General features: G+C 38.7%; 1 protein-coding gene across 2 annotated transcripts; it reads right to left on the bottom strand.

Moving 5' to 3' along the window:
* Positions 1–17,985: 17,985 nt before the first annotated feature.
* On the bottom strand, positions 17,986–22,509 carry KRT10 (keratin 10). 2 transcript variants are annotated; one of them, XM_063109750.1, is made up of 8 exons: positions 21,863–22,509; positions 20,948–21,030; positions 20,419–20,575; positions 20,172–20,333; positions 19,956–20,081; positions 19,419–19,636; positions 18,689–19,053; positions 17,986–18,365 (listed from the first exon to the last, which is right to left on the bottom strand). In XM_063109750.1, exons 1-8 carry the CDS (start codon positions 22,466–22,468, stop codon positions 18,259–18,261), a joined length of 1,824 nt encoding a protein of 607 aa, XP_062965820.1. In that variant the 5' UTR covers positions 22,469–22,509; the 3' UTR covers positions 17,986–18,258. The 2 variants fall into 2 exon arrangements, with proteins under 2 accessions (XP_062965820.1, XP_062965821.1); XM_063109751.1 differs by having other exon boundaries at positions 18,276–18,365; positions 18,709–19,053.
* Positions 22,510–23,406: the final 897 nt, after the last annotated feature.

Genomic DNA, 23,406 nt, shown 5'->3' with positions numbered 1-23,406 from the left:
AAAGAGGAGTTTTAGCATGAGAGCTAAGTGGTAAAAAGCTGGATGTAGCTTTGGGGATCTGAGAGTACAGGCAGTTCCTTGAAATCCATATATTAGGTGTGTGGAAGTGGGAGTGGAAAGGCATATGGAGGGTGAAGAGAGAGGAGGGAGAGGAGATGAGAATGGAAAAATGTGAGAGAGAAGGTAGAAGTGGGGAGAGAAATGGGAATAGAGTTGGGGACGAACGACAAGTTTCCAGCAGAAAAAGTTGCTAGGACAGTTCAGCAGAAAGGTACCTTAGATGGTTAATGCTATAAAAATTATATTTTCAGGGCTGAGCCCATGGCACACTCAGGAGAGTGGGTGCTGGGAGCGCAGCGACGCTCCCACCGTGGGTTCGGATCCTATATAGGAATAGCCGGTGTGCTCACTGGCTGAGTGCCGGTCACGAAAAAGACAAAAGAAAAAAAAATTATATTTTCAATTGAATTCCTTTACAGAGAGGCCTGCAGGAAAGGTTAGTAGGGTAGTTGCCAGAAAGAGTTTCTACCTCACACATTTGTTGAGAAACTAAGTGAGATCATTTTGGCACAGTGTCTGGCAAGTGGGAAACTTTCAATGAATGGCAGCTATTATTGCTATTACTATTGTTGTTACTAACTGGGTGTGTGTGTGGAGGGGACTGGGAAGGTCAAGCTGAAAGAGAAGGAGAGAGGGACAGGGAGAGTCCTCCCCTTGGGGTCATAGCTGAGGAGGGTGGGAGTGAATATGGTGGAGAGGACAGGAGGAAGGAGGGATGAGAGGGGCTTGATTTCAGGTGCAGGTGGGGAACACAGGTCTCAGGTTGGTTTGCCACCGGGACGGTCAGGGGTATCCCTTGGAACTGAGCCTGAAGCCTGGTCAGCTCATGCTGTGGTCAGCAATGGCAAGGCCTTTCAAAGTATTTTCTGGGCAAAGTTGTAGGATGTTTATAAGGTTGCAAAGAACCCTAGGCGTCACTTAATTCAGCCTCTTTATTCGGCAGATGATGCAACTGAGACCCAGAAATGTTAAACAATTTGCTCAGAGTCATAAGACACATACCAGGTGAAAACTTGGCCTATGTTCACGATGGCCGGAGGTCCTGGGATCATCAGCATATTTCAGATGTAATTAATTACTCTATGGTGAGCGTTAATATGAGCACCTACTTTATGTATTGCCATCCACAGTCTTAACATGTATGAATTGTAGAATTGTTCTTTTAATTGACTTGTTAAAATTGAAATATGAAAGAATTGTAAACGTCATCAGTGCCTGATTATTACTTAATTCCGAATAATAATTAGACAATTACTTGGTGTAATGTGTCTGCATCTTTCATATGAAAATAAAATATTTCGAAAATAACTTTTGACAACAAAAAAGAAAACAACAATGTGTTGTATACTTGAAAACTGCTAAGAGAATAGATTTTAAGTATTGTCACCACAAAAATATAATAAATAACACCCTGAAACAATAAAACTTCTTAAAGAAAACATAGGAGAAACACTTCAGGAAATAGGACTGGACACAGACTTCATGAATATGACCCCAAAAGCACGGGCAACCAAAGGAAAAATAAACAAATGGGATTATATCAAACTAAAAAGCTTCTGCACAGCAAAAGAAACAAGTAACAGAGTTAAAAGACAGCCAACAGAGTGGGAGAAAATATTTGCAAAATATACATCTGACAAAGGATTAATATCGAGAATATATAAGGAACTCAAACAACTTTACAAGAAGAAAACAAGCAACCCAATTAAAAAATGGGCAAAAGAGCTAAGTAGGCATTTCTCTAAGGAAGATATACAAATGGCCAACAGACATATGAAAAAATGCTCAACATCACTCAGCATCCGGGAAATGCAAATCAAAACCACATTGAGATACCATCTAACCCCAGTTAGGATGGCTAAAATCCAAAAGACTCTGAACGATAAATGCTGGCGAGGTTGCGGAGAAAAAGGAACTCTCATACATTGTTGGTGGGACTGCAAAATGGTGCAGCCTCTATGGAAAATGGTATGGAGGTTCCTCAAACAATTGCAGATAGATCTACCATACGACCCAGCTATCCCACTGCTGGGAATATACCCAGAGGAATGGAAATCATCAAGTCGAAGGTATACCTGTTCCCCAATGTTCATCGCAGCACTCTTTACAATAGCCAACAGTTGGAACCAGCCCAAATGTCCATCATCAGATGAGTGGATACGGAAAATGTGGTACATCTACACAATGGAATACTACTCAGCTATAAAAACGAATGAAATACTGCCATTTGCAACAACATGGATGGACCTTGAGAGAATTATATTAAGTGAAACAAGTCAGGCACAGAAAGAGAAATACCACATGTTCTCACTTATTGGTGAGAGCTAAAAATTAATATATAATTCACACACACACACACACACACACACACACACACACACACACACACACACACAAAAGAAAAAACCGGGGGGGGGGGGGAGGAAGAAGGTGTAACAACCACAATTACTTGAAGTTGATACGACAAGCAAACAGAAAGGACATTGTTGGGGGGGTGGGGGGGAGGGAGAAGGGAGGGAGGTTTTGGTGATGGGGAGCAATAATCAGCCACAATGTATATCGACATAATAAAATTAAAAAAAAAATAAATATGTGAGGTAATGCGTATGTTAATTAGTTTGATTTAGCCATTCCACAGTGCACGCGTATTCCAAAACATCATGTTGTAACCATAAATATATAAAATTTTACTTGTCAATTAAAAAAATTAAAGGAGCATTAAAAAAAAGAAAACAAGTTGCTTCTTTAAAAGGCATAACCTTATGTAACTTGATTCTCCTTTCAGTCAGCCTGTCATTACCCGGTGATCTCACGTTGCTGACCACACTTTTCCTGCCTTCTATTTCCTCCAGGGGGCAGGGCTCCTCTTCAAATGGGTATTGCTGCTCAGATGCAGGGGACTGAACCTCCATTCCAGCCTGGGTCTCACGTGGAGTTGATTAAACCCCTCATAAGAGGCAACTTCCACATTTATCTTCTTGAAGTTCTTGAGCATTATGAGTACAAAGACAAGATTTCCTTACATTTTGGTGGTGCTTTACAGCTTCCAAAGGGATTACTTGTATATTAATGATCTCAATTGAAGCTTACAGTGAAGCTGGGAATTAGGAAGAAAGAGATTTCCTTTCTCCCTTTTATTTTTTTATATTTTTATATTTTTATTTTTGGCAGCTGGCCAGTACAGGGATCAGACCCTGGACCTTGGTGTTATCAGAACCATGCTCTAACCAACTGAGTGAACCAGCCAGCTCCTCTCCCTTTTGAAGATGAGGAAACTGAGGAAAAGGACTGTTGAAGGATACACAGTATGAAATTGGGCAATCAAGTCCAGACTGGGTCTTGTGACTCAGTGTGGTGGTCCTTTCAGTATATATAATTATCTTAGGGTCAGGTAAAAAAACAAAAAAAGAAGCAATGCAAGACTCTCTTTAATGAGGAGCATGAACATATTTCTTACAAAATTCTTTTCAGAATTTCAAGTTAATAGCAAAATGAAACTTTTGGCTATAGTCATGCTGCCTATCAGGCATCATTCATTTATTCACTTGTTCATTCGAGAAATATTTAATGAGAACCTAGTATGTGCCAGGCGCTGTGCTAGTAGCAAGTGATAAAGAGGGTAAAAAATAGATGCCTTCCCAACTCTCATGGAACTTAACGTTTAGTGGGGATTGGGCCTTAAGTAAATAATCATAAAATTATAAATTGTGTTAAAAATTATGGGGGGGAGGAACATGGAACTATTAGGGGAGGACCTAATTTAGATTGGGGCAATCCTTCTGAAGAAATGATATTAAGCGAATACCTGAAAGATAAAAAATGATTTCCAGGTAAGGGGGTGGAGGGGCATTCTGGGACGGGAAGAGAATATAAATGAAATGTTTATTTTTATCCTGAGGAGAGAAGAATTGTGGTAAACTGGAAGAAGAAGCAGTATTGCTGGTGGTGAGTGTGCAGGGAGAAGGGACAGCAGGGGGCAGCCCATGAAGAGACTCACTGGGCCAGGCTGGGGATTCTGAATTTGATCTGAGCATAAAGGGAGACCACTGAGAGGTTTAAGCAGAGGAGTGATTTTAGAAAGGCCATTCTGGCTGCCACATGAAAATGGGTGGGAGGGGAGGAGAGGGGGTGTGGGGAAATCATTAGAAAGCCAGTTGCAGTTGAGACATTAAGGTGACTTGAGTTAGGGTAGTGAAGATAGAAGTGGATGGGATTGGGATAATTTCGAAGATAGGCTCGATAGCATCTCGTAACGACTACCTGTGGTAAGGATGGAGGGACAGGAAGAGAGAAGAATCAAAGATGATTCCTGTGGTAGGCAAAACAAGGCCCCCCCAAAGACGTCCATGTTCTAGTCTCTAGAACCCATGAATACATTACTTTACATGGCAAAAGGAACTTTACAGATGTGATTACATTGAGGATATTGGGATAGGAAGATTATCCTAGATTATCTGGGTGGGCCCAATGTCATCATAAGGATCCTTAAGAGGGACGCAGGAGTGTCAGAGTCAGAATATGTGATTGGACAACGGAAGCAGAGACAGAGATTGGAGGATGCTATGCTGCTGGCTCTGAAGATGAAGGATGGGGCTATGAGCCGAGGAATGCAGGTGGCCTCTAGAAGATAGAAAAGGCAAGGAAATGGACTCTCACCAGGTGACGAGTGATGGTGCTAGCATTTGAATACAGGCAGCTTGCAACTGTGTTTGTTTCCACTGTGTTGTGTTGTCTTCTGGGATTGTGTCACCATTATCAATAGCAGTACTTTCAATAATACTATTGATCAGAAATAAAGATTCTGTAGAGATTTTGTTATATGAATCACAGTTGTGAAGTTGGGTACCTCAGTGTATATTTTTAACTATACCCCTAGGTTTTCTAGAATGATTTTCTTACCTTTTTAAATTATTCAGTTTCTGCCATCCTCCAAGACTTTGTTCAAGAGCCACATCTTCTAGCAAATCTTCCCCAACACCTCGTTCTGATTTGGGTGCCATGGTGCCTTGTCCATGATCTTGAGCCCCAGACATATACAGCTACTACAGCATCTATCATGGGGAATGGCTATGTCTTATTTAACTTTTTATCTCTGGGGCCAAGCATGTAGCCTGACAAATGGTGCTCAATCATGTTTGTTGGATGAATGAATAAATGTGATCCACTAAATTAAAGTCCCAGGGACTCCGAATCTCTTTCCCTCTTCTGGCAGGGTCATGGGGATAATTGTTCTGTAAAGGTTTCCCTGACGGTTCTCAGTTATTGACTTGGTTCTGCAGCTTTGTCCTTTTTCTGACACAGCTATTTCTGCTACACCTTTTTGCTGCTCTTCGCATATATTCATGACGGGGAGGGTTCTCATTGTACCAGTGTTTACAGATTTTGTTGGACTCCTGTAGGGAACTTTTCATTTCAGTCTTTTCCTTCTCTTTTGATCCCTGGAAAACAGGGAGGGAAATAGCCCCAGTAAATGAATGGAAAGACATTTGAGTGACACTACCCAGATTTGCACTTAGAAGGTGTCCTCACTGGTTATGATCCAGTGTCTTAGTCCCCTAAAATCACCTACGTGGGGGGAGTTGCTGTTAACTGGAGAGGGGCGTTCTTCCCGAAGGTTGGAGACAGCATTAACAGAGATGGATATTTACCATGAAAGACGTTCTGAAGATGGAGAACTAGCAAAGTTCCTGGCACATGGGAGACCCTGGATGACATGAATGCTCTCTCCCTTTTTTGTTTTTTTAACCCCAGCTTCTCTGGATCTGTCCTGAGAGGTCTTGTAGGCCATTTACTCACTTGCAGGTGAGTCACTCATTTTGTCACTCACTTAATTAATATTTATTGAGCCTTAACTATTTGTGTGCTTGTAACTTTCTAGATGTTGAGTTTGCAGTGACGATTAAGGCAGATATGGTCCCCATTTCCTTGGGATTACAATCTACTTTACAAAAGGACGGCCCAAAGGATTCCAGGGGAAACACATGCTGACAAGGTTTTTCTAACGGGAGCTCTTGATACACAAGGAATGAAAGCCTAGTTCTCAATCTCTATGGAGGGTGACTGCCCTCAGGGCATGTTTTGTGCATGTGTGTGTGTGTGTCTACACAGGTGTGCATGCATGTGTGGTCATTGTAACGACAGGGGCCATTGCTGGCATTTGGGGAGTCAGGGATGCTAGATATTTTGAAATGCATCATACAGCTCTGCATGTCAAGGAATTGTCCTGTGTTCCACATGACTTTTGAATCTCCTATGTGGACATTCATAAAAGTGAAAAACCTGTTTATAATTATCTGAGTCTGGGAACTAATTCTAGTTTATGTAAAAACACAAGAATTTTTTTTTGCAGTTATTACGTAACTGCTCTATAAATCAAGGGAGTGTTTTATTTTATTTTGTCTTAAATTTGATTGAGTTGTTTGAAAACCTGCATCACCAACAGCATTGCTACTGATTATATTTGAGCCAGCAATGGGCTCATGTTTTATCAGTCTTTCTTCATTCGCACCTTTTGCATTTACCTTGATTTCACATGTAGGTACGATCATCTGACTACTTCATTATTCTGGTACAGTCATGCTCAAATAGTTCCATATCGAAATGCAAATATTTTTTATTATAAGTAAATTTACTTCTGTTTTTCTTTTACCTTTACCATTAACCTATCTACACAGCATATATTATATTTATAACCATTGATGACATAAACTTTGTACACATTGTTTCTATATGTGATATATATATATATATATACAAAAGATATATGTGATATATATATTAAATACATGAGATATCTATAGTACCCAGTCCTGATTATGCTTATACTAGGATAACCTGTGTGTTGGAAAGTTATATTATCTATGAATTTCATTTCTGGATAGTAAAGGGGGTGAATAAAAATATTTGTTTCAAAAAAAGAACCTTAAGTCAGAACCGCTGGCTCAGTATAGGAAGGGGCAGGTTTGGGTATGATGGAGCACTCTTCTCCAAGTGGGATGTGAACCTCTGTGAGGTGCAGGGCAACCCATTTGGTTGTAGGAAGAGGATGTAGAACTTCTATTTAAGTTTTTATCTCAGAAAATAAGTATTAAATGAAGCTTTCCCCACATTTATAGGAATGACACTGGCACTCTGACTTTATCTGTATGTCAGTCTCTCATCTCAATCAGCTTGAGAGATATTCTGAGAAAAGAATGGGTACCTCACTATGTGGAGAAGTGGATAGTGACATCATTTATCTGCTTTCAGTGCATTGAGACATTGCAGTTTATGCATGTGTAGTCGAACGTATTTTAAAATTGTTTTTGCTGCTTTTAACAAACCCTTCAGACAAGTGCAAAGAAACAGCAGTTGGAAGTTGATAGAATCATGCAAGCATGAATGAATAACAAAAAATGGAAGCGCTGATATTTTCACTTGTATTAAGAGTTCTTTATTGGCCACATTATTGGGTAAAATAAAATACAATAAACATTATGATATTTTTCAAAAAGTTCTTGGAAAAATAGAATTAAAAAACAGTATGAATATTTCCACAAACTTTTTGAAGATCCCTCGTATTATATTCCACAAGAGATCAGCTGATAAAATTTGCAGTTTTCAAGAAGATTATTTTAAATGTGAATCTGTGTCTACTGTCTTTGCCTTAAATATATGTTGTGCATTGAGCTGATGGTACATATATTTACATGTATTTATATATAATTTTAAAATAAGTAAATATATACATCTTGGGAGTGTGTACCTAAAATGTTTTTACTGATGGGAATCTGCAATAAAAAATATCTGGAAATTATTGCTGTGAAGGAAGGAGCTCTAGGCTTGAAATCAGAAATCCTGGATTCAAGACAGCTCTGCCACCTGCTGTCTGTGAGGACTTGGGGAAGTCATTAAGTATTTCTGAGCTCCACAAATGTGTCATGGTTGTTTTGAAGGTGATTTCCACAAGGAGGTGTAAAGTATTGAGAGCTGTAAAGATCTACGCACACACAAAGTGTTATTGTTCTATATCACATCTTGATAACAGAAGTGAAGACTTACTCACTTTGGTATGTCCTTACCACATAACACAGTATCCTACACATGGGGATAATTAGATATATAATTCTAAACAGTATTTATGAACATTGGAGTCTTGTAACTGTCTAAATGCTTTACCCTAATTAGAAGAGTGTAAATTCCATTGTGACTATTTCATATCTCCCCTCTTAACATAGTTTCCACAAATAAGTACTGTAAAGCAGATGTCCTTCCTTGCAAAGATGTGACATCTTGGTCTTTGTCACCACTTTTGAGGAAGGTAATCACCTCTACTGACAAGGCAGATGGAAAAGCTGTGAAATGATAGGAGTTTTAATATGACTGTGTATGTAGATGCCTTGTAGACATTTCAGAAGGCACAGGTTACTGAGATTAATCTCAATTGTACAGGGAGTACCATTGCATTTCAAAGCTCCATAGCAACCTGGGCTTACTTCTCTGTAGTGCTTTCTACCTGTTGTCTGTGTAGTTGTCAATTTCTACTACTTATAGGCTCTTTGAGGGCAAGGATTGTGTTTCATTCATTATTTTGTCCTCATTGCCTGGCATGGTGCCTGACACTACTGAATGAATGATCAGTCAATAAATATTTGAATATGTACTGTGAGCTAAGGTCTGTGATAGGAGTTGGGTTAATTATATCAATTACAGTTATTTTTTAAAAAGGCATAAAGACAATGGGTGGGTTTGCAAAGAAGTGGGTGAAAGGGAATGGGTGATGGGCAGTAGTGAGAGTGTTATTTCATTCTTTTTCCAAAGAGACAAGCTGGAAGATGAACATTTGGTTGGAGAAAGACCTTAACAGGGAGGTCACCATGGAGCATGGATGGGTGAGGATATACCTAAGTGAGAGGAGACATTACTATGAGTCTTCATATGTCTTTTGGCTTGCCATCAAGTAACATTTACCTACCAACTCCCTTTGTCTCTTCCCACCGTAAGCAAGCCAGTTGTCCAAACATTACTCATCCACGTTCCCAAGCCAACTACCAAAACAAAATTCCAGGAGAACAAGGAGGAGGAGTTCTAAAGTTTGTGTGCTATGACACTTCTATGTTTTCTTTCTAATAACAGGCTACACAGTACAGACAGGCTATGGTTTAGCTTTAATTAATCTCTAGGTTTTGTAGATTAAGTATAACTCTTGAAATATGTTCAGTAAGAAAATTATTACCTGTGCTATATTCTCTGTTATAAAGAAGTTTTCATGCTCTACAGTCCAAGGCTTATTTTTTGGAGCCAAAATACAGTAGAAACTAACCACACTAGAAAAATGAAAAGCTAAATGTTCAGTTACTTTTTAAAAATTTTCGCTTTTTATAAAGTCAGGTTTATTGAGGTTTAATGTACATAAAGTGAAATTTACCCTTTTTTACTGTACAGTTCTATTAATTTTGACAAACAAATTCAGTTGTGTAATGGCCATCAGAAACAAGACACAGAATATTTCCCTTATTATAAAAAGTTCTCCTATGCCCCTTTGGGGTAAATACTCTCCTTTACCCTCTGGTAACCTTTGATCTGTTTTCTAGCCCTCCAGTTTGATCTTTTCTAGGATGCCATATAAATGAGATATAGCATATAGCCTTTTGAGTCTGGCTTCTTTCACTTAGCATAATATTTTTAAGTTTTAAGCATGTGGAATAGTTTGTTTCTTTTGTAGTATTTCATGTATGGATGCACCATATATATTTTTTCCATTTACCAGTTTATAGGCATTTGGGTTGTTTTCAGGTTTGGTGGTTATGAATAAAAGTGCCCCAAACATTCCTTGTAGGTCTTTGTGCAGACATACCTGTTCATTTCTCTTGGGTAAAAGTCTCTTACTGGGATTGCTGGGTAGTATGGTAAGTATATGTTTAACATTATGAGAAACAGCCCACCTACAATGTTGCACTCCCACCAACAATATCTAGGAGTTCCAATTGATCCACCTCCTTGCTTATACTTGGAATTGTCAGTTAAATTTGTTTTTCAGTCCTAATAGTTACATAGCATCTAATTATGTTTTAAATTTATGCTTTTCTAACGACTAATGATGTGGAGCATCTTTTTTATGTGCTCATTTGACATTCATCTCTCTTCTTTGATGAAGTGTCAGTTCAAATCTTTGGTCCATTTTTTTTATTGGGTTGTTTGTTTCCCAATTATTGAGTTGGTGGAGTTGTTTGTATTTATATTCTCGATGCCAGTCCTTTATAAGATTTGTGTTTTGAAAATATGTTCTCCCTGTCTACGGCTTGTCTTTTTCTTTTCTTTTATTTTGGCAGCTAGCCGATATGGTCTTTTTAGTTTTGAAATGGTAACTTTCAAAGAGCAGTTTTTAATTTTGGTGGAGTCCAGTTTATTACCATTACCTCGGGAGTGCGTTCTCCTCCCTTGGGTGATCTTTCTCTTGTCTTTCTTTCACGGTCTCTTTGCCCTTCTGTCATGGGATGCCTTTCTCCATGTGATGACACAGCAAGAAGGTCCTCACCAGATGCTGGCTCCTTGATTTTGGACTTAGCCTCAGAATTGTGAGCCGATTAATTTCTGTTCATTACAAATCACCCAGTGTTGAGTATTCTGTTACAGCAGCACAAAATGGACTAAGACAGGGATTATAGTACTTAAAAACAAGTACTGAGAAGAAAATCTAAGAGTTGGGTGCCATTCCGTAATAAATATCTCCATGCTCACATCATGCTAGCATGCTGAAATTGTTGTAAAAATAACAATACATCCATTATTTCTCATCTGAGGCTCAGAAACCACAATCCATATTCTCATGACATTCCTGTGGGGCAGCTCATGTTGTTCTTATAAACTACGTGACTATAAGACCTGCTTTAGGGAAAGTCAGATCAGGTGGTGTGTATCTAGCTGGCCGTCTATTAGATGGAGAACTAAACACTTCATCTAAGCAAAGCAGCATATTTGTTATGCTCATCTACCTTATCTCTTAGAAAATTAACAAACTGAGGCTTGAAAAGTTAGTTGTCTAAAGTTTTTGTGTTACTCTTGAGAATACTATTAAAAAATTCTAGCTTACAAGAGCCTCGTTCCATTTCCATTATGTGAGAGGAAACAAATTAAGAAAAAACAAAACAAAAACAACAACAACAACAACAAAAAACTTACTGAAGCACCATTTGGCATCTGGTTTCAAAACTTTTACTTTCACTTTCAGTAGAAAAAGGGCTTTAAATTACACCCAGGAAAGGAAAGGAAACCCAGAAAGAAACTCAGCATAATACTACAATAGGAGCTGGGTAGACAGAGAAGGTGCATCTTTGTCCAGAAAGCATAGAACCTGTAGCATTTTTCATCTCTTCACTACAAATAATTGGCTCCTTGAGAAACTTATTTAATCAAAATTATCATCTTCATTATTTTAGAAAAAGAAGTAATAAAATCTGCCACCATTTTGGATTTGGGCTTGGTCTTGGAAGCTCAAATCTTCCAGAGATAAGTTATTGGTACTACTGTATTTTGTTTTCCTGCTATTGGTTCTCCATTCCTTCCTCTTTCCTTCCAATATTTAAAGAGCACGTACTACCCTGCCAACACCCTGATTTTAGACTTCTAGCCTCCAGAACTGTAAGACTCTTCTAAGAAGATGAAAAGGCAAGCAATAGACTTGTAGAATATTTTGCAAACCACACATCTGACAAAGACCTTATATCTAGGAAAAACTCTCAAAACTCACCAGTAAAATACAAACAAACAATTTAATGGGCAAAATACATAACACATGTTTCACCAAAGAGGAGATACAGATGGCAAGTAACTACATGAAGAGATATTCAACATCATTTTCTATTACAGAAATGCAAATTAAAGCCTAAGTGAGATATCATTTCATACCCACTAGAAAAAAACTGACATTACCAAATGCTGGTGCGAATGTGGAGAAACCTGATCTCTCATTCATTGCTGGTGGCAGTATAAAATGGTACAGCCATTCTGGATAACAGTTTGGCAGTTTCTTATAAAACTAAACGTGCACCTATCATATAACCTAGCAATTATATTCTTGGACATTTATCCCAGAGAAGTGAAAACTTACACTCATACAAAAACTTGAATGCAGACATTCAGTCTCAAAAGGTTACATACTATGTGATTACACTTATGTAACATTCTTAAAATGAGAAAACTATAGAGATGGAGAACAGATTAGTGGTTGCCAGGGGCCAGGGACAGGGAGGGGGATATAGAGGCATAGATGTGCATACAAAGATGTAGCATGAAGGAATTTTTTGCAATTATGGAACATTTCTGGATCTTGATTGTGGTGGTGGTTACATAAATCTATACATGGGGTACATAGTCACACTCACATACATACAGATGCAGATTAGGAAAAATGATAGTGACATACCAATGTCCATTTCCTATTTTAAATATTGTATTCTAGTTATATGCCACTATTTAGGAGAGCTGGGTTAAGGATACACGGACTCTACTTTTTTAAAGAACTTCCTATGAGTCTATAATTGTTTCAAAATAAAAAGAGAAAAGGTGATTCTATAAAATATTTTTCTGCTTTTCTTTGACTACTTTTATGGGTGTTTAAAATATTAATTTGGACTTCTTTTTGGTATGTTTGTTAGGGATTTCATAGTTTACCATTTATTGAATAAGCCTTACTTTCCCACTATTTTGAGATCCTCCTTTTATTACTATTAATGTGCACATATCTGTGAGTTGTTTCCTGAACTCTTAATTCCAGAGATTCATTAATTTAAATTCTGTGCTTCAGTTCCCTCATCTGTAAAGTGGGATAACAATAGTATGTATTTCATCGAGTTCATTCCTTCAACAAATATATTGTTGGTGCCTAACCCATGCCAGTCACTGTTCTAGTTTCTTGGGATACATGAGTGGACAAACCAGTCAACGATCCTTGTCTTTCTGGAGTGTATCTTCTAGCAGTGGAAAACAATAAATAATAATAATTACATTGAACTCATATAGTAAGTTGGAAACTGTGCTATGAAAAAAGAAAAAGGGGAGCATGTAGGGCAGTCAAGAGGACTGGGGGTAAATTTTTAAATAAGGGGACAGGGTAGGTCTCAAAGAGAAAGTGACCATTGTACAAAGGCTTGAAGGAGGTAAGGAAGCCAGACCCATGTCTATCTTAGTGAAGAATATGCCAACCAAAGGGAACACCAAAAGAGAAATGGAGAGACATTAAAGGGTTTTGATCAAATGAGCGATAGAAGACTTACCTTAAAAAAAAAACAACTGTGGTTCTATGTTGAAAATAAATGATAGGATGGTTGTTAAGATGAGTTCATATGCATATTACACACACTGGGTCAATCTGTCTATCTACCATTAATTTACTGAAAACAATGCCTGACATATATTAAGCATGATTTAAAGGCTATAATTATTTTCATTGTCACTACCAGCAGCAGCAGCAATTTTTATACAAGTGCCAAATTATTTTGTTACTTCAATAGCTTTATAGTAAGCAACATGTACAGTTTCATTATCAGATTGAAGGGAGAACCTTGGGAAAATTGGATGAACTCTTAAGATTAGGCAAACTTATAAAACTGAGTTCCTAAATTGAAAGTACAGACACCTGTGAAGTCTGTACTCAGATACCCCATTCGCTTTTATTCTTACAACTGTTCAATTTATCAAGATGTATTCTGGTGCTGTCTTGTTTTATATTCTTTCCTCCAAATTTCTTAATTTACAGAACCTTACAGAGTCTCTATAGGTCAAAACTTTTAATGAGAGTTCTTCTTCCAAAAGGGTCATTATCTTGGTTATGGTTCAGCTCACCTTTGAACCCATTTATTCATGCTTTCTCAAGCATTTCTCTTGAGACAACTTATTCTGAGTAGAATAAGTTGCTTAAAAAGCTTTAGTATGTGACTTACGGAGGTACTTCAAAAAGGTCCTGGAAGAATAGAATTGTAAGATAATATGAATCTTTCCGTAACTTTTTAAAGTTAAGTTTTTCTTTACTAAAATCTTGAAGGAGAAAACTATTTTCAGAACGCTACCCCAATTCTTTTCTGAGATACTCTTCAATATTTATACCAATTTGCAATAATTCCCTCTGTTTCTCTTTTTAAAGTTATTTTTTAGCATATTCATCATTACAAATCACAATCTTTCCCCATGCCCACCACCTGACCTATCACTCCCCAACCCCCCCTCCCTCCCCCTCCCAAGTCTAGTATTCTTAGCTTTGTTCTCTCCTTCTGAGTTCCTTATGTATTCTGGATATTAATCCCTTGTCAGATGTAGTTTGCAAGTATTTTCTCCCATTCTGTAGGTTGTTTTTCTGCTCTATTGATTGTTTCCTTTGCTGTGCAGAAGCCTTTTAGTTTGATATAATCCCATTCATTAATTTTTTTCTTTTGTTGCTTGTGCTTTTGGGGTCTTATTCATAAACTTTTGCCAAGTCCTATTTCCTGGAGTGTTTACCTTATGTTTTCTTTTAGTAATTTTTTGGTTTTGGATCTTATATTTAAGTCTTTAATCTATTTTGATTTGATTTTGGTATATAGTGAGAGGTACAGGTCCAGTTTCATTTTTCTGCATATGGATGTCCAATTTTCCCAGCATCATTTATTGAAGAGGCAGTCTTTTCCCCAATGTACATTCCTGTTGCCTGTGTCGAAGATGAGTTGGCTGTAAGTGTGTGGGTTGATTCCTGGGTTTTCTATTCTGTTCCATTGATCTTAGTGTCTGTTTTTATGCTAGTACCATGCTGTTTTGAATACAATAGCTTTATAATATAATTTGAAGTTAGGAAGCATTATGCCTCCAGCTTTATAATTCTTGCTCAGGATTGCTTTGACTATTTGAGGTCTTTTGTTGTTCCATATGAATGTTAGGATTGCTTTATCTGGTCCTTCCCACATACTTTCATAAACCTCTTGCTATATTTTATTGGACCTCTGGTTCACAGGACTAGATGAGTCATAAACCTTTGTGATACACTCTCACCATTGTTCCCACTGACTGGAATTTAGTTTTTCAGTCCTAGGACAGCAACATGACCTTGTTCACTACCTCTTGGAAGACTGTGTTAATAATCACCTACCCTAGTAATTTATAGTGATGCTCATGTATATCTTTGGAGAAACTATGTTGTTTAGTCAATGGGCATATTTCTTTGAGGATGAATAGAATACTGTTTCTTCAGTACCTACCATATGGTAGGCATTTTTCTAAGTGCTTTATAGGTATTGACTTACTTTAAGCACAACTATCGCATTCTTTATCCTTATAGTATAGATAAGAAAACTAAGACTCCAACAGGTTAAAGTAACTTGTCCAAAGTTACATAATTTTTAAATGCCAGTATCAGGATCTAAAGTCCAGGGATCACTGACTTTGAAATACATGCTTATAACCATGAAAAACGCTTTCCCTAATTCTCACTCTCAAGATGCAATCTAGGTGGAAAATACTGGATGCACCCTATTTAGTTAACCTTAGCCAAGTTACTGCCCTGATAAAGGTAACCCTAACAAAGCTACTTCTCTACTCCTACATAAAATATCAAGCTACCATGAACATCAAGGTCAGGGTACAAATCTCTAAGGCCTTTAACAGCATGAGAGAACATCTTTGCAGAGACAAACTTTTGCTGTTATAGTATGATTCCATGGGTGCCAAATTGGCCCTGCCAGTCTCATTGGGCACTATCCTGCTGAAATAGCAGGATTCTTCAACAACTTTAGGACCTATGAGAATGCATACAGGATTTTTTTTGGTTAATAGCTACATGACAAATCTATGTAGTAAAAATAGTGACCTTTGCTATTTGTTATCTTTTTTATAATGTTATTTTTTTTTTGCTATAAATACCAATGTCCTTGTTAAAATCAAGTTGTTCATTTAGAAAGATTGTCTTTATTAAACCATAATATCAGAGTCCAGTCAAGGAAGCAGTACACTATCAGAGATAAAGCAGTTACTTTATCAGAGAGAATTTGATATAGACAATTATTTAAGGAAGTATTGGAAGATTGAATAGGTAAGAAGAAAGTACCACTATGTATTCAGACTTTTTAGGAATGAAGGTTTGGGTCATCACTCAACCAGATAAAGAACTCTGACCAGTGGAGATCCTGTTTGGGGGGGAAGAGGGCAGAATGGGTAGAAGAGACAAAGCTTAATAGTAAGTATGACTATCTCATAATAACTGATGGAGTTTGGATATGTTGCCCCCCCAAAGCTCATTGTCAAAATCTGATCCCTAATGTAGCAGTGTTGGGAGCTGTTTGGGTCATTGGGGTGGATTTCTCATGAACGGATTAATGCCCTCCCTGGGGAAGGAGTAGTGTGTGAGTTCTCATTCTACTAGTTCCTGTGAGAGCTTGTTGTTTAAAGGACCCTGGCACCTCCCTCTCACTCTCTTGCTTCCTCTTGCCATGTGATCTCCCATCTGCTGGCTGCCTGTCACCTTTCTCCATGTGTAGAAGCAGCCTGAGGCCTGTGCCAGATTCAGCTGTCCCAGAATTGTGAGACGAATAAACCTCTTTTGTTTATAAGCTACCCAGTCTCAGGTATTCTGTTACAGCAACACAAAAATGGACTAATACAATAACATATTTGTGTTTGTCTCAAATCAGTGTTTTGAATATGAAAACATTTATTTCTTCAGAATGAGAAGAATGGCCATCTCAGCTTATGAATAATATAATAGGTCCCAGGGACTTGGTTAACTTTATTAGATAAATATTATGAAAGATAGTGTTTCTGAATAGCAGCCAGTATAGGACTATATACACAGTAGGAGCTCTGAGTCCTTAACTAGCAACACTGCATGTTGGGCCTTCAACAGTGCACCTTAGAAGACTGGCCCCCAAGAAGGGTGGCTGGTGCAAATATGCACATATAAAGGGGGATGTGAACTAAAGTAGAGAGCCTCTGGGCTATGGTAATACTTGGTGCCAAGTAGGTTATGGAGCCCTGTCAATAGGGAAGACCATTATCATTGAAATAAGGCTCCTGTCATCAATTTGGGGTACAAAGGGAAGACTCTACACAGTAGAGGGAGTTCCAAACAAATAGCATGGGGATCAGGGCTCTTATTCTGGAGACAACTGAAGCAAAATACTGAGAATACTGAGGGAGGCTGCTGCTTCGTGGACATGGGGAATCCAGCAACCCACCAGGGAACACAAGGCAGTCTTAAGCACATATTAACTCCAGCCCTGCACCCTCCCCTCTTGCTCCTCATGGTACCCCTAGCAGAGTATTAAGTAATGTCAGTTGGGTTCTTATTGGCTGAGGGATGTGATTGGGCTGATGACCCTGAGAGTACCAAGTCCTTATCACTAATCACTGGACAGGGTTTGGGAAGACAGAAACCTAGTGGTGCCCCTTTGCTTACACTGGCATCACCATATGGTGACAGTCCTTCTTACGTTCATCTGATGGACACCAACTAAGTATGTTGGGAGAGAGATGATTTTACATGGCTGGTAAATGTTGGAAGATATTTCAAGGTGTAGAGCAACTGGGAAGAAGTAATACAGTAGTTGGAAGAAAATAAGGGCAGGCAAATATGAGAAGTCAGGTAATCAGAAAGTATGAAATTTCCAGTTAGTTTTATTTTTGGGGTCTTATTGGAGATATTTCAAAATTTCTAGGATTTAAAGCCAGAGAGCCAGGGGCTTTCCACATATTGTGTATCTTTAAGAAAGAGTAAGATGGGGTCTCATGGACTTTTTCAGTCAGTGAGGTCACTTACATTGGTCTAAACATACCTACAAAATTAAAAATCTTACTCAGAAGAATCATGACAGTAATTCCATCTTCAGAATTTCTTGATAAATCAACCTTCAAATGCTATAGTTTACTAATCTTTAATTAAAAAAGTATTATCTAACTTAAGTAAAGATAAATTCTGACAAATTTGGATAGTTTGCATCAGTAAGAAAGTTTATTGAAATTCATTAGTAAATGAGAATAGAAAGTTTTTCTTTTTCTTTTCTTTTTTCCATTAAAGAACACTTTCTGGCAAAGTGAAAAGAAATACAGAAACCACGAAACACCTTTTAGACACCTTATTTTCAAGGAGTGAACCTATTTCTATAGACCATTAAGACTCAAGAGTTTTCTTGGGGATTTTGTTTTCCACGCATCTGTATATAATGGCCTGTGTGAAGGGAGACTCTTTCCTCTTGAGGTAACTTAGTAGTAGTGTTTCTTGGTTTCTGATTCAACCATAGATGAAAGGACTCTACCATCAGGTGCCACCTCTTCAATAATTGTCTTGATTAATCTGGTTTTGCTAGTATCTGTGTGAATAACGAAAAAAAAATCAGAATTTAGACCAAGCAATTTGTAGGGGTCCTTACTAATTACCAAACAAATATTTTAAAAAAACAAATACATTAAACTTTTTAAAGAGAAGAAAATTCAACTTTTTTACGTTGTTAAAAAAAAACCCCAAGCAATTAAGTTATGGCATTTCGATCATGCCATTTTTCCTTCGAAATTGGTCTCAAGGGTACAGTTCGTTAAAACATGCAAATAGAAACCCTAAGATTTTAATTTTTAAACAGCTCTAGAGCTTAAAAAGCAACTAAAGCGTTTCAGAAAGTTAAAACTAATTGATTACCCCAGCTAGTTTCTGCTGACCTGGGTCCCTTAGATGAGGACTCTCCAGCGGACCCGGAAGACGAGGACTTGTAGCCGCCGCCGCCGCTGGAGCTTCCGCCGCCGCCGCCGGAACTGCCGCCGTAGCCGCCGCCGCCACCGGAACTGCCGCCGTAGCTTCCGCCGCCGCCACCGGAACTGCCGCCGTAGCTTCCGCCGCCGCCGCCGGAACTGCCGCCGTAGCTTCCGCCGCCGCCGCCCCCGGAACTGCCGCCGTAGCTGCCGCCGCCGCCGGAACTGCCGCCGTAGCCTCCGCCGCCACCGGAACTCCCGCCGTAGCCGCCGCCGCCACCGGAACTGCCGCCGCCGTAGGATCCGCCTCTGGAACTGAACGGAGTGAGGGTTACGTTCGGTTGCCTCTAACATTGGAAGACGGCGGGTCGCTTTCCAAATTATAGTTACTTTAGAAAATAAACAAATCTTGTTCTGAGAAAAATCAGCCCTGCCAAGTATGTATTTTATAACCCAGCCTTTAAAAACGATCTTACGAATACACACCCCTAAGAACCATTCTTGGATCAAATTCGTGAGACGGCGAGACTGTGGGTGCACACGCCTTTTTCTGGACTCTGCCTCCTCCCGCCTGCCCCCTTCCTCCCGTCCTCCGGCATGTCCTTGGGATGTGGATAAGCCTTGCTATCCGGAATACTGAATAAAAGCAACTGAGATGATTTTTCCAATTTTAAATTTACCTTCCCTCTCCTTCTAGCAGGCTGCGGTAGGTTTGAATTTCATTCTCCAGTCGGATCTTGATATCCAGAAGTTGTTCGTATTCAGTATTCTGGCACTCGGTCTCAGCTCGGATCTGTTGCAGCTGCTCCTCCAGAGAGGAGATCTGGCCCTGAATCTGTGAGAGCTGCACGCAGTAGCGACCTTCTGTTTCTGCCAAGGAGGCTTCCAGGGACTGTTTCTGATAAGAGGATTTGATCGTGGTTTAGCGATCTCATCATTCAATTGAGTATAGTAAAGCTCATTTAATTATTTAATAAGACAGCATATCGAAGAATAAGGAAAATGAACAGAATTTGTGTTTTATGTTTAATGGCAGCATTTCAATTTCAGCACTTCTAGATCAATGCTAATAGTACTTTTCCTCCATTAACGTAGAGCTCCAGTTTTATTTCTACTTTCTTACCCCCAACTGCATTTTCCTCTTGTGTAGCATATTCTTATGTGAACATGAAACTTAGTATGATAAAGGTGAAGTCGTTTCATGAGAGTTAACGTACCAGGGCCAGCTGGGACTGTAGTTCTATCTCCAGACCTTGTATGGTGCGTCTCAGTTCAGTAATCTCAGTTTTATGGCTGGACATTTGTTCAATGTTACTGTCAATTTCTGTAGTCAATTCCTTGCTCTAGAGTATTAAAAACAAGAGAGAAGATAAGAAAATTCTGAAATGATAACAAACCGCCATGGGTTTCACTGTGAGGGAAGATTAATTTACCTTTTCATTGAACCAGGCTTCAGCATCTTTGCGGTTCTGTTCAGCAAGTTGTTCATATTGGCTTCTCATGTTATTCAGAAGTTGAGTCAGATCAACACCTGGGGCAGCATTCATTTCCACATTCACATCACCAGTGGACACATTCTGAAGATCTTTCATTTCCTGTTTGAGGAACAAAGATTTCATGACTGCACCACGACCACAGTGAACTCTTTTTTGTCTAAGAGAATTATAACTTTTGTGTCACCTCCTCATGGTTCTTCTTCAGGTAGGCCAGCTCTTCAGTCAGGCTCTCGATCTGCATCTCCAGGTCAGCCTTGGTCAGGGTCAGCTCGTCCAGCACCCTGCGCAGGCCGTTGATGTCGGCCTCCACACTCTGGCGCAGGGCTACCTCATTCTCATACCTGAAACATGTGTGATAAAACTACTGGATATAACTTATATAACAGAGGTGTACTTGGGCAGAGACTGTTTAAAAAGCAAATATAGAGTTGATTTTATATCATGGCAACATTTACCATATGATAATTCACATAGTGATATTAGTGGTTCTTTAATGCAGAGAAGTTTAGCAGATACTTTAAAATGCATTCTCTTCCTTTAATATTGCCTGACAGAAAATATTGAAATTGAAAATTTCTCAGACAACTCCAATACTATACTGACTTTTGACGAACTTAGGAAACTGTAAATGCTATTGTGGGCATCCAAAGTCATTATTAAAAACAACTGATGTATTTGTTATGATAGTATTGTACTGCATTCACTCAGCTTACTTCAGCCTGAAGTCATCAGCTGCCAGCCTGGCATTGTCGATCTGAAGCAGGACATTGGCATTATCAGTTGTTAGGTTGAACACCTGGAGGGAGAGGCACAGTTATTTAAAAAGAGGTCAGATGCATAGATGAACTGCCTTTTTATGTTGTTTTTATAGGGGCATAGATCATTTTTATGTTCTCTTACAAAATCTTGGGGGGTTATTTTAAATATGAAATATTGCAGGCTTACCTATATATTTAAATTTGAATCATTTTGTTCTCTTGAAGTTTCTATACTCTTCTATTTCTTTCATCCCTTTGTAAAAACTAACTGGAATTATACAGATGTCTTCCTGCATATGTGTCTCCTCCTTTGTACTCTGTGTTTTCCATGTATTTCAGCTAAACTTTGATTGACTCACACCGGTATTTAACTTGTTATAACTACTTATAAGTAAGTATACTTTGAACTGGTACACAGTAGGTACAGTTCACAGATTCTCTAGAGGCAAGCAGTATCCCATTTCCATACTGGAGAATTCATGTTTCTTGCAGTATTGGTACTGAATAGGGCTTATTTGTTATCAGTCTGAATAATCTTTTGTTCTTATTTGCTTAATACTGTTTTCAGTTCTTACATTTGTAAATGATCGAGCGTATTTTAACTATGCACATATTATATGCTCATTTAAAACCTAAAAAATTCTCAGTAATCTGTCATCCTATAAGACAGACAACACCCATGCTGGATGAAAGTTGTCTTGATCATACCTTCACAAATATTTGCCTTTGATGAGACTGAGTTATTTTTGGAAGGAAGAATGTAACATAGGTAAGCAGTGAATTGCCACACTGTTCTTAATTTAAGATTCATCTGTCTGGATTATATTGATAAGAAACAGGCTTAACGTTGGTTTTAAAAATGCCCCTTACCTGGTTTTTAAGGTCCTCAATAGTTTGGTAGTATTTGCCGTAGTCACGAGGCTCTCGCCGGCCTGTGTTGCCATGCTTTTCATACCACTCCTTAATTTTGCCTTCTAGCTCATAGTTTGATTCTTCCAGAGCCCGAACTTTGTCCAAGTAGGAAGCCAGGCGGTCATTCAGATTTTGCATGGTTACTTTTTCATTTCCGGATAGAAGGCCGCCATCTCCTCCAAATCCACCACCAAAACCTCCAAAGCTGCCTCCACCAAAGCTGCCCCCACCAAAGCTGCCTCCTCCAAAGCTGCCTCCTCCGAAGCCGCCTCCTCCATAGCCGCCTCCTCCATAGCCCATACCAAAGCTGCTGCTCCCATAGCCTCCACCAAAGCTACCTCCACCAAAACCTCCTCCTAATCCTCCATAGCCACCTGATGAGCCCCCAAAGCAGCCCCCACCAGAACTCCCGCGGCTAAAAGAGCCACCACTGTAGCCCCCTGAGCTAAATCCTCCACCAAGGGAGCCTTTGCTGCTCGAAATTCTGTGGGATGATCCTCCTCCTCCCCCCCCTCCACTGCGGGAGGAAGAGTATTGCTTGCTTGAGCTGTATCGAACAGACATGGTGATGCTGTTTAGCCCAGGGAGTGGCTGCTACCAAGGACAGTGACAGGCCTTTATATACTGAGAGGGTGTGTCCCACTTGCGTTAGGGTTTGCTTACTTGCATGGTTTTCTTTTTGCCAACTTAGCATCTTTGGTTTATGATTGCATAAATTATCTTCTCTAATAACCAATCTCAATATGTATGGTTTTGAATTTGCCCTAAGAACAAACAGGAGGTTTGCTATGTTGAAACTGAAAATAGGTGGAGTTCAGATGAGCATATGTTTCTTTATGCTTTTCACTTTTTGAAGAACATTGAGCAACTGTTAAAATTTATTTTTCTCAGCACTAATTCAGGTTGCACAGAATGTTTGCAAAGTTTGTAAAAAAAAAGAATTTTAGCTACAAAATTATAGTTAAAATAATACTTTTCACATTCATGTTTTAAGCAGTTTTCATTGGAGCAATAAATAGCATAAAGCCTGCCAGAATCACGCATAATAAGGATTTTGTAGAAAACTGTAAGCAACTAAAAAGAAAATAAATAACTTATGGTAAACCATTTAGTGTTCAAAAGTTGCCATATGAAAAAAGTTAAAGCCTTAAATGCACAATTTAAGAAATTGTGTGTGTTTGTGTTTGTGTGTTTGTAGGGAATCTTTTAATTTATTTGCAGAATGCGAGCATATTGATATTTTGCCTAGGAAATTGGAAGTGAGTAATGATTGAGGATTCTTTTAACTTAATGATGGCATTATTTTTAACATTAAAAAAATCATAAAGTCATCCTGTATTATTTTGCACTTTTAAACTTATTGTAATTAAGGTTTATGTGAAGACTGTGATGCAGAAATTCTTAGCACAAGATGTGAAGAATTAACTCTAGTATTTTACACTAAGTTCTGATTAAGTAAAAAGGGAGAATTTCGATATGTTATGATTGTAAGTAAAAATTTG

This window comes from Cynocephalus volans, chromosome 10, assembly GCF_027409185.1.
Source record: "Cynocephalus volans isolate mCynVol1 chromosome 10, mCynVol1.pri, whole genome shotgun sequence".
Taxonomy (NCBI): Eukaryota; Metazoa; Chordata; class Mammalia; order Dermoptera; family Cynocephalidae; genus Cynocephalus; species Cynocephalus volans.
This window is presented reverse-complemented; position numbering and strand designations above follow the sequence as displayed.

Excerpts from the sequence above, each read along its gene's own strand:
- KRT10 (XM_063109750.1), bottom strand. The coding sequence starts at position 22,468 with ATGTCTGTTCGATACAGCTCAAGCAAGCAATACTCTTCCTCCCGCAGT. Across the intron at positions 20,576-20,947 it reads GCTGATGACTTCAGGCTGAA|GTATGAGAATGAGGTAGCCC; the intron begins GTAAGCTGAGTG and ends CACATGTTTCAG. Across the intron at positions 20,334-20,418 it reads TGAAGAAGAACCATGAGGAG|GAAATGAAAGATCTTCAGAA; the intron begins GTGACACAAAAG and ends TTCCTCAAACAG.